The sequence below is a fragment of the Myotis daubentonii genome, chromosome 3, assembly GCF_963259705.1.
Source record: "Myotis daubentonii chromosome 3, mMyoDau2.1, whole genome shotgun sequence".
NCBI lineage: Eukaryota > Metazoa > Chordata > Mammalia > Chiroptera > Vespertilionidae > Myotis > Myotis daubentonii.
This window is the reverse complement of record NC_081842.1, coordinates 60,595,097-60,606,797: the sequence shown is the minus strand read 5'-3', so window position 1 is coordinate 60,606,797 and position 11,701 is coordinate 60,595,097. Positions and strand designations below refer to the sequence as shown.

Sequence of the window (11,701 nt, the reverse complement as noted above, 5' to 3'; positions counted from 1 at the left end):
TTTCATTTTATTTTTAATATTTGAAAACACCTTTGAAAAAAACAGAACTTCTCTTTTCTCCTTTAAAGTTGAGTGTAAGTGATTTGTCTCAAATTCCTTTTTTTCTGCATTCCCCTAGCCTGCATTCTCAGGAGCCCATTTTGCTCTCTAATCATTTGGACATTAAACTGTCTTGCAAACATTACCACATTCTGTCTGTTCTTTCTCTACTGCCTGATTGTCAGCTCCCCACAGACAAACATCACATCCTTCATTTCTTCTGTATTTCCCCCACTGAGCCTAGGAGATTGACTGACTGGCGTGCAGTATGCTTCACGCCGAGGGGGCTTAATAAATATTTTAAAACAGTATTAAAATGTTGAATACATTTGACAGCAATGCTGCTCTTCATCACTTCAAGTGCCAGCACTTTCTAGGTCCCTTCTCTGCCTAGCAACCATTTTCCCCGCATACCTGCATGTCCCCAGACAGCACATCCAAGCGGAAGCTCTCTTTTGATCCAGCGTTCCTTGCCTGAGTTATGGAAACACTGTTTACATGTTTTCCCCCGAGGAATACCTGATTGGTACCTACAGATTCTGCCATGCTCCCTGAAGTTGCTTTTTCCCCTTCCATAGTAGGAGTGGGAGAAAGACAATCGGGATGGAGACAGCTTTCTTTTAGGTTACTTTCCTTTTCTCCCTAAATCATCTTTCCCAGTAAGATACAATGCCCCTACGCATATCTTCATATTTCTAAGGGTGTTTCTCATTCTTAGCACCCGAACAGTGCTAAGGATTTTAGGTACGAGGTGTTAGTATTTTAACCATCATTGTTTCTTCGCGAGCTTTATTCAGTTTTTGTCTCCTACTGTAGTCAGACAGGCGACACTACTCTTATAACATCATTCTCCTACTAAACATTATTTCGTGCCCATGAAGAATGCTCTTCTATGTTATATGGATCTAATGTCGCAACGTAGAGAAAAGCTTATTGTCCTTTGGTTAGGTCATTAAAGTCTGCAAAGCACTTTGGCATCTATTCATTATCTCATTTAACCCTCAAGGTCACACAGCCTGCTTGGATTGGGTCCACATTGAAGCAGGACTTCACAACCAGTCCATTTCCTGTTGGGGCCAGGCCCACACAGCTCAGCGTCGCATAATAAGGTCTGTCAGGTCAGGAGAGAAGGCTGCTAGAAAGAACCAGCAAGCGACAGATAGAAAGGGCAGAAGGGTAGAGGAGGGGAGTGGAGGCGGGGTCATTAGGTGAGGAAAGCACTGCGCACGCGCAGATCGCTATAGCGGGCCAGGACGGCGAGGGAGGAAGCTGAACTCCTCGCTAAACGCCACCTCCGGCTGATGCGCAGGCGCACTTCCGCAGGCGTAAGGTCAGGCGAAAGACGGGGGCCGCGCAGGCGCAGTTGCGCGCCAGGGTCCCAAGATGTCGAACCCTAAGTACAAGCCGGCGCGCCTGGCCACTTTGCCCCCTACCCTTGACCCCGCCGAATATGACATATCTCCGGAAGCCCGGAAGGCGCAAGCCGAGCGGCTGGCCATAAGATCCCGGCTTAAAAGGGAGTACCTGCTCCAGTACAACAACCCCAGCCGCCACGGGCTCATCGTGAGTGGGGGTCGCTGGGCGGGAATCGCGGGCCGGAGTTGGGACGCTGCGCTCCGGCCGGGCAGCCCAGACCCGCCCGGGGGCCTCGCAGGGGGCGGCCGCCGTTCGGACCAGCGCCGGAGACTTCGGCCCCGGTCCAGGCCCGGAGAGCGGGACCGCCCCCCAGCCCTTTCACCTTGGGCAGAGTTGGGTGGTCAAGGGAAGGGCGGGGCTCGGGACCCACACACCTGGCGGGGCCGAGTTCTGGCCGGATCGCTTCCCACCTGATGATGTTGAGAAAGTTACTCAGCTCGGCCGCTTACACTCAGTTTTCCCACCCGGGAAAGGGGAGCAGCCCTCCTGTCTCAGGAGGATTAAATCCGATCAAGCACGCGACCGGCCAATGCAGTGCCGGGCTTGTAATGAGTGTTCGAAAGTGTGTTCGTGTGTATTTTTTTTTTTTAAAGCTGTTTACCACCTTTCAGCTCACAGTTCATAGTAATACTGCGCTCTCCTGATGGGAATACAGTGATTCTTCACTTTGTTTTTTTATTTTATTTTTATTTTTTATATATTTTATTGATTTTTTACAGAGAGGGAGGGAGAGGAATAGAGAGTTAGAAACATCGATGAGAGTGAAACATTGATCAGCTGCCTCCTGCACACTCCCCACTGGGGACCTGCCCGCAACCAAGGTACATGCCCTTGACTGGAATCGAACCCGGGACTCTTCAGTCCGCAGGCTGATGCTCTATCCACTGAGCCAAACCTGTCAGGGCGACTTTGTATTTTTAAAGACCCGAAGACCCTGCGGCTTCTTGAAGCTTTGGGCTTTGGAGTCAGACTGCAAGACGCAAAATATTAGCAAACTACAGGGTGGGGCAAAAGTAGGTTTACTGTTGAGAGCACGCAAAACACAAGTTTATTCTTGTATTATTATTTTTTTTTTAATTTTTATTTATTGATTTTTAGAGAGAGAGGGACATCGATTTGTTGTTCCACTTATTTATGCCTTCATTGGTTGAGTCTTGTATGTGCCCTAAGAGGGGACCCAACCCACATCCTTGATGTATGGAGGTAAGGGGTACGGGGGAGTTACCCGGTCAGGACTATGTATTAATTATTTTATCATCTTCCATAAGAACAACTGAAACCCATTTTTGCCCCACCCTGTGTATGACCTTGGGAAATTTGCCTAACCATTCTGAAACTTTGTTTTCTGATCTTCATAGGAATGGTATTAACTTTTTTATAGAGTCGGTGTGGGATTAAATGAGGTACATAATATATGCCCATCAAACTGATAGTTATTATTATTTAACAGGGGTGCTTTTTGGTAATTTTCTGTACAAGAGCTGAAACATGATATCAAATGTGTTTTTAAAAAATATTTTTTCCAACAGTTGCATTGGAATTCTGTAGGAATTTTTAGAAGTTGTGAGAATTGAAGGAAATTTGCATTGTCTCAGAGACTATCTAAATTTTCCTAAATATTATTCAAATATCACAACTATTTAGAGAGTTAAGCTCTATTACTATCCCTGTTTTACCGAAGAGAAGACAACATGGGAAGGACAAGTGGTTTATAGAGTGACTAGAGGCCCGGTGCACAAAATTCGTGTGTGTGTGTGTGTGTGTGGGGGGGGGGGGGCTCCCTCAGCCGGGCTTGCACCCTCTCCAATCTGGGACCCTTCGGGGTGTTTGACTGCCAGTTTACAGGGATCGGGCCTAAACCAGCAGTCAGACATCCCTCTCCCAATCTGGGACCACTGGCTCCTAACCGCTTGCCTGCCTGCCTGCCTGCCTGATTGCCCCTAACCCCTCTGCCTGCTGGCCTCATCGCCCCTACCTTGCCCCCTTGCCAGCCTGATCGCCTCTAACTGCCTCTGCCTTGGCCTGGCCTAAGCCTCAGTCTGACCTCCCTCTGTGGGAGGCATCCTGGTGCATCAGGGGAAGGTGCCATCCTCATTACCCCACTGCTGCTGCCACTGCCAGCCTGAGCCTTGGCCCTCGCAGCCACTGTGGCTTTGTCTGGAAGGACGTCTGGAAGATGTCTGCCCTAATTAGCATATTACCCTTTTATTAGTATAGATACTCTTAGCAAGTGTTTGAGCAGAATTTGAAGTTTGGTCTAAGTAACCCAGAGCATCTGCTGAACCAGTTGGCTGTATCATCTCTTGCCAAAACCTGTTTATTTGTGAAGAAGGTGCAGAGAGAGACATTTATTATATACATACACAATTAGGTTTGATGTGCCAGATAGTATGATGTAGTTAAAAATGGTAAGGACTTGAACCAGAGTTGAGGTTTAAGCTCCACAGAGTTTCTCTTTTTCAGTTATGTGACCTAGGGCAATTTCAATTTTGTCATGTAGAACAGAGGTAGTAATACCTGCCTCATTGGTTCTTCTGTTCATTGAGTGTCTCACACTTTATCATATACCAATCAATACATGAAAATTACTTGCTTAATCTTTAAGAATGATTGACTTAGTGAATAAATAATTACTCAGGATCTATTATAGGCCAGGCTCTGATTTAGATGTTGCGGTAACAGTGGAGAACAAAACAGGCAGAGACCCCTGTCCGTATAGAGCAGTGATGGCGAACCTATGACACGCGTGTCAGAGGTGACATGCGAACTTATTTTTTTGGTTGATTTTTCTTTGTTAAATGGCATTTAAATATATAAAATAAATATCAAAAATATAAATCTTAGTTTTACTATGGTTGCAAATATCAAAAAATTTCTATATGTGACAAAGCACCAGAGTTAAGTTAGGGTTTTTCAAAATGCTGACACGCCGAGCTCAAAAGGTTCGCCATCACTGGTATAGAGCTTTCTTTCTAGTGGAGGAGACAGGTAGTAAGTTAAAAAATGAATCATTTAGCATATTAGATAGTGATCATGATAAGAAAGGTAAAGCAAGGAAGGGGATTAGGAGTGTGTGTAGGAAGGGAGAGCAGCTACAATTTTAGATAGGCCCAGGAAAGGCCTTGCTTATAAAGTGACATTCGAGTGAAGATCTGAAAGATGAGAGGTGAGGTAACTGGGAAAATAGCATTTTAGGCAGAGGGGACAGCAAGTACAATAGTCCTTAGATAGTAGTATGCTTACTTGTGCCATGCCAGCACAGCCAAGGGTTTGGTGAGCCTGGGGGGGGGGGGGGGGGGCGGCGAAGGATGTAGAAAAGACAGACAGAGAGAATAAACTGGGTCTAGGTCAGGGGTGGGCAAACTTTTTGACTTGAGGGCCACAATGGGTTCTTAAACTGGACCGGAGGGCCGGAACAAAAGCATGGATGGAGTGTTTGTGTGAACTAATATAAATTCAAAGTAAACATCATTACATAAAAGGGTACGGTCTTTTTTTTTTTTTTTAGTTTTATTCATTTCAAACGGGCCGGATCCGGCCCGCGGGCCGTACTTTGCCCATGGCTGGTCTAGGTGGATCTCCTGTGACTGGTTGAGGCCACAGAGAGAGATCCAGACAGCACACTGAGCCTTTATTTTATAGCCAGAGGTAAACAAGGTAATGGTCACCATAGTTAGAATGTTATCGTGAGTTTCACTTGTTTTGGCAGCACTTGCTACATCTCTCTCAGCCCATTAGCTTCCCAGGTAAGATCTAGGGAGCATCATAAGGTCAAGCCTAATTATGCTAAGAGGACTGTGCCCTGTAAGCTGGGACTTGTTTGTGGCTTTGCCAACAGGTCAGTTCAAGGCTTAACCCTATAGCCGTGACCTACATCTCACTCTTTTTATTTTTAAGCTACTATAATGAAAGTAAAACTTAAGCATCAAGAACAAAACTCTGGCTATTAACAAAACAATGCCAATGTGTTAACATTTTAAAACTAGTAAGAATAACAAAACAATGCCAGTGCAACACAGCAATAAGTGAGAAATCAAACTAGAGTAACATTTTTCTACTAAATGAAAGTTTCTTTTGCTGATTTACTCAGAGTCCTTGGACTTGGCTGCGCAAGACTTTACAGATGACTGGCAGCTAACCAATGCTAGCACAGCCAGAAACATGGTTGAGGGAATAGCTTCCACTCCTTGCTTTTCTACCATCTGCTGGGCCTCAGTTGTTAACTTATTCAGCTGACCCCATGTTGGCACTTCAGTCCCTTTCGTAGCCTTCCTTTTCTTCTTTTTTCCGCTTTGCTGTCATCGGGGGAACTCTCAGTCATTTGAACGAAGGGACAAGGAGCTTCTCTGGGTCCATTGTGGTGACGCATGTAACGCTCTGGCACCCAAATTGGCTGCATTGCTCCTTCTGGAAAGATACAAAACACAACCTCTTCCCCACATCATTACTAGATCTGGTAAAACTCTTATCGGGTTTGTGCATCCTTCCACTGGGCTAACCCTGCAGAGGCTATTGTACAGGAGGCCTGATGCCTTTCAGCTGCTGTACAACCCTCTGCATTGCAGTTCAAAAAGTTTAACACATAACATCCTTCTCCCCCCTTTTTTTTGTTTTGTTTTCATAGTTGCATTTTAAGAACAGGATTGGCGCTTTTCATTATTGCCTGAGTCCTGATCTGTCACCCCAGGAAGAACTTGCCAATCCTGCACTTCCCGGGGTGGAATGATAAAGGTTTACTGAGCCCCAACTGGAAAGGCTGCCGTGGGGTTAAGGATAAGACCCCTACTGTTTGGTGGGGCCGGGGCCCTGCTTGAAGTTTCCCTGCCTAGGGGGCATTGGATTATCATCATCAGTCTTGGAGCAGCATTCATTTGCCCAATGCTTTCCTCTAGCAAAATGCCCTAGTTTGCCACAGTTAAAGCAGCCCCCTTTCCTTTTCTGCTGACCAGTGAACAACATCTCCTTTAATGAGGCAGCTAGTACTGTTCCTTGAACATAGGCTGGTCCAATGTCAGCACAACTGTGAATAAAATATTTCCATAATAAGTAGTCTCCAGGTAAGAGGCAAACCTTTGCAACAATATTAAGCCTATGGTAACCTTCCACTCTCCATCTTAGTTCCCGGCCATATTCATCCATTCCCTTTCAGGAGTGGGCTCTAGGCAGTCCCGAATCAGGGACCACAGACTGAAAGTAGAGAGAGGAATTTTCCCTGGACCTTCAACTATATAACGATCTCTAAGTTGTTTTCCTACCTTCTCCCATGTCTCTACATTTACTTTTCCTTCCTCAGGAAAACATGGGCAGGTTTTACTTAGAAAATCGAACAATTCGAAAAGCTGTTGATACCTCACAGAACAACCCTGTGCCTAAGCATGGATACATATAAATTCTTTTCCTGCCATCCTGGATTTCCCATGTTTTACACCTAGTTATATCACTAAACTTCGCTCCTTACCTTCCTTTTTGTTTTCTGCACGTGCTTCACTGGAGCGTCCTTTCACCTGACAACTGTAGTTCTCCTGAACTCAGGCCCCGTGTTGGGCACCACATGTGCTGGGCCAGCTCAGTCGGTAGAGCATGGGACTCTTAATCCCAGGGCCATGGGTTCGAGGCTTAACCCTATACCCGCGCCCTACACTTACCTAATTGCAAACATTCTGAAGAGATCATTGTGGCTTACATGGAGAAAGATGAGGGCAGAGTAGGAAGAAATGAGGTCAGAAGGATATCTGGTCTAGATCAGGCCTTGTAAGTCATTGGCAAATTGGATGGAAAGTGTAAGAGATAGAGAGGGGTCAAGGATGACTCCAAGGTTTTTGACCTAGCCGATGGGAAGAATGAACTTGCTTTTTACCAAGATAGAGAAGAATGTGAGGAGCAGGGATAGAGGTGGAGTGGAACGCTGGGAAATCACTTTGGGATGAGACATCACATTTGACATGTCTGTTAGACAGCATGGTAGTTGGATATTATGTCTGGAGTTTAGGGCAGAGATCAAGGGCTACAGGTATAATTTCTCAAGTCATCAGCCTACAGATGGATGTTAAAAGCCATGTGACTGGAGGAGATCACCAATAGAGTGAATGTAAAGAGGAACGGCCAACAAATTCTGAGGGCCAATATTAAGAGACTAGGGGCTCAGTGCACGAATTCGTGTACCTTGATAGGAACTGTGTGTGGGCCATGAGGCTGCGGTGGGCACAGGGGCAGGTCTCAGCCCGTCCTCTGCACCCCTGCCCAGCCTCTCCCTGTCAGCAGCCCTCCTCCCGCCGCTCGTACCTACTGATAATGTGGAGCAATTTGGGCCTGCACTAGCAGCGAGTGTGAGCAGGGCTGCGCCATCAGCAGGTGCGAGCGGCAGCTGCTGCCCCAATCACCCCTCAGGATCAGGGGGAGGTGGAGAAGCCCTCAGGGGCGATCGGGACTGGCAGCTGCCACTCGCACCCGCTAACAATGTTGAGCACCAGCACTGGGCACTGACAGCGGGTGTAAGTGGGGCGGCGCTGGCATGGGCCGGGCAGGACCACGGTGCCCGGGAGCAAAGAATTTTCAGTAACCACCAGAGGCTCACCCTGATGACAGCAACCAGCGCCCTGCCTTGGACTGGTGCCCCTGCTCACCTGCTTCACCATCCCATCGCAGCCAGTGCCCGCCATGTTCCGCGTGTGCCCCCTGGTGGTCAGCACACATCATAGTGACCAGTTGTTTGGTTGCTCCACCGTTTGGTCTAATTGCATATTAGCTTTTTATTGTATAGGATTGGCGAGTAAGGAAGAAGAGCAAAAGAGACTAAAAGGGAATGATCAGAACGGAGGAAAAACAAGCTGGTGTATGTCATGGAAACCCATGATTTCAGGAAGGATTGTTCACCATGTCACATGCTACTGGTAGTCCAGATGTGGAGTGGTGTTAAAGGAGACTGTCCCCCATGTTGTGTGTATTGGAACATCTCTTAACAACAGTACTGGGCTCAATGAACTATGGTCATGGGGTATTTCCTTTTTCTGAAATGAAATGTGTTTCTAGAAGGCAGATCTGTCACATATCAAAGTGTAGAGAGGTGACTGGCATTTGATAATTCATGGGAGAGTCATTCAAATACATTAATAGCAAAAGGGATAGGTAAAAGAATAGTGTACTGAGCTCAAATTTCCCCTTCAATTTATATATTATGTCTTCACTTTTGCTGTTTCTGCAAACAGTTTGCTATAAAATGTTACTGTGAAAGATAATGTTTAAGTAATTTAGTCCTACCAATTATGACTTCTTGGTATTGATTAGGACCTTGAATGTTCTCCTTACTGCTTAGTTTTGTTTTTTTAAAATATTTTATTGATTTTTTACAGAGAGGAAAGGAGAGGGATAGAGAGTTAGAAACATCGATCAGCTGCCTCCTGCAGACCCCCTATTGGGGATGTGCCCTCAACCAAGGTACATACCCTTGACCGGAATCGAACCTGGGACCCTTCAGTCCGCAGGCCGATGCTCTATCCACTGAGCCAAACCGGTCAGGGCACTGCTTAGTATTAAGATTTTAAAGCTCGTTTCATTTTCTTATTTTTATCAATCAATTAACTAGAGTGAATAATTTTGTAAAATCTTTTGAGGATGTAGCTAATTAAATTTAATTATGAATTTGGGGTACATAGTTATTCTAGTATAAACATATTGAAATGGACAATTAATTTTTCTTAAGAAAGACAGTAATTTTTTTAACAACAGCCTTGTCTTTGCTACAAAACTATTTTAATAGTATGAAATATAATATTTTGCTCTTAAAAATATCAGTCAAGTTAGCTTAAAAAACTTAAAGCTCATAGTTAGCCTATCTCAGTCTTCACCTTCCTGCACCTTGTAGCCTGGAAAGACCAATGTGGGGGTAACATTATAAAGGGTTGGTAACAAAGTACAGAGCATGACAGAGCATATCAAATCTATTGGTCATCATTGGGAATACTATGTGGTTTTGTTGGTCACACTTCAAGAAAGATGATGATGCTAAAACAATCCAAAATAGAATAGATAAAAATGATCAAAGAGAAAAAGTAGCTTTTCTGACAACTTTAAAAAGATTAGGATTCTTGCCCATCTGGTGTGGCTCAGTGGTTGAGCATCTACCTATGAACCAGGAGGTCACGGTTTAATTCCCAGTCAGGGCATATGCCTTGGTTGTGGGCTCAATCCCCAGTGTGGACGTGCAGAAGGCAGCTAATCAATGATTCTGTTGTCGTTGATGTTTCTCTCTCTCCCTCTCCTTTCCTTTCTGAAATCAATAAAAATATATTTAAAAACAAGAAAAGAAAAAGATGAGGATTCTTAAATCTTAAGTAAATAGAAACCTGAAGGTTGTTATAAAGTGCTTTTAAATTTTGAAGCATTTGAACACGATCATCAGAGAATTATTCAGCCAATAGAAATAAAAGATCTTCCCTGAAGCTATTTAGGAATATTCAGAATGTACCCTTAACTGTAGGAAAGAACAAAGGGAAAGCATCTCCTACGCTCCTCCACAAGTCCTGATGAGGTTGTTTCCTAGTGTGGCCCTGCTTACGTTGCTGTAACTTTTTGTTATTAATTCTAGGAAGATCCTGCCTTGGCTCGTTGGACCTACGCAAGAACAGCAAATGTTTATCCCAATTTCAGACCCACTCCCAAGAACTCACTCCTAGGAGCTGTGATTGGAATTGGGCCCCTCATCTTCTGGTATTACGTTTTTAAAACTGACAGAGTAAGTATCAGGACCTGAGGTTTAGTTTTTGTGCTTTTTATCTTTATTCTTTTCCAGCACAAGATAAAACATAATTGAGTTATATGTTTGGTTTTATTTCTTTATCGTTTCAACTCACAGAAATATGCTTTGTTAAAAATTACTAATCTTTGGGTCTTTCAAGTATAATAGTTGCTCTTGAGTTTAAAGTAATAAATTGGTCAATTGAAATTTCTAAGACTGGAATTTACTCATGAAAGAGTTTTCCTGGTATATTTTAGATGATGTAAGGAAATTATGCTGTGAGTAATACACAGGAAAATACAAAAATAACTTTTAGGAGGTGTAATGTCTTTTTTTCCCATTAGAAGATGTGTAGAAGTTAAACTTATTCTGATTAATCTTTAGATATCTTTGCAAATTTTTGTATTTAGTCTTCTTAATTCATTTGTTTTACAAAGAGATTTTTTTTGGGTTAAGTATTAACAACATACATAAATCATTTAGTGTGTTCCCTATTTGTGTGAATTCTAGTTATATTGGTTACACTTTGCAAATTAATATTAAAACTTATTAATACCCTAACACCAGAAAGCAAAAGCAGCCTGTGCTGGGTATCACTGCCATCAGAGGCTTGGGTATATGATTGCAGAGAAAGCCAAGCTTATCTCTGACACTAGACCACTCTAATGCTGGAACCCCTGTCCCAGCTTCTAGGCCTCACATTGCCATCTAGACTGGTGCCCACCTATCTAGCTGTGCCTTAAACCAGCCAATCCACTCTCCTGTTAGAGTGTATATCTTTTTGATTATCTGATATTGCTTAACAGGAAGGTAGGCCACACTTACCCAGCAGGTAATTGCATTTTGCTTACGATATATGCTTTTTAGTGGAGTAATACAATTTTACTTACTAAAATGTGGGTAAGATATTTTCCAGTAGCAGTAGTTTCTTATTGTTCCTTTATTTTTTTCAGACTACTCTTTCCTCACTCATGCTCCATAGGTTTTAAAAGGAGGGAGGTGGAATTAGGTTTGGAGCATTTCATTCCTGTTTTTTAGAATTGTATCATGAGTTGTGCCAGAATGCATTCTTCTTAATGTTTGCTTGTTGTTTATTTTTGTGTGTTTTTTCTGTTTACTCAGGATAGAAAAGAAAAACTTATCAAGGAAGGAAAATTGGACAGAAGATACAACATCTCATATTAAGGCTGACAATGACGACTACCAGTATATATATTGTTGTTGAATAAATCTATTAATCATGAAATAGTTTCTCATTCTTAATGTTACCTTGATTCAACAAACGTTTGCCGAACATTGGGAGCATTCATAGTTTAATGGAGAAACAGATGCACGCTCATTCATTTACTCATTCAACAAATACGTGCCTACTATAAGCCAGAACAGTAATTACTTTAGCATCATCAGGCCATTGTTGAAGCAGTTGCCTGTTTATAGTTATCACTGAACGTGGAAGCACCAAGATGCACTAGTGAATCCCCTGGGTTCAGGCATATCCCCTCCTGCTCTCAT

General features: G+C 43.6%; 1 protein-coding gene across 1 annotated transcript; it reads left to right on the top strand.

Moving 5' to 3' along the window:
- The first annotated feature begins 1,350 nt into the window (after window positions 1-1,350).
- Window positions 1,351-11,435, top strand: NDUFB4 (NADH:ubiquinone oxidoreductase subunit B4). The gene is made up of 3 exons (XM_059687725.1): window positions 1,351-1,602; window positions 10,040-10,186; window positions 11,312-11,435. Exons 1-3 carry the CDS (start codon window positions 1,423-1,425, stop codon window positions 11,372-11,374), a joined length of 390 nt encoding a protein of 129 aa, XP_059543708.1. The 5' UTR covers window positions 1,351-1,422; the 3' UTR covers window positions 11,375-11,435.
- The last annotated feature ends 266 nt before the right edge of the window (window positions 11,436-11,701 follow it).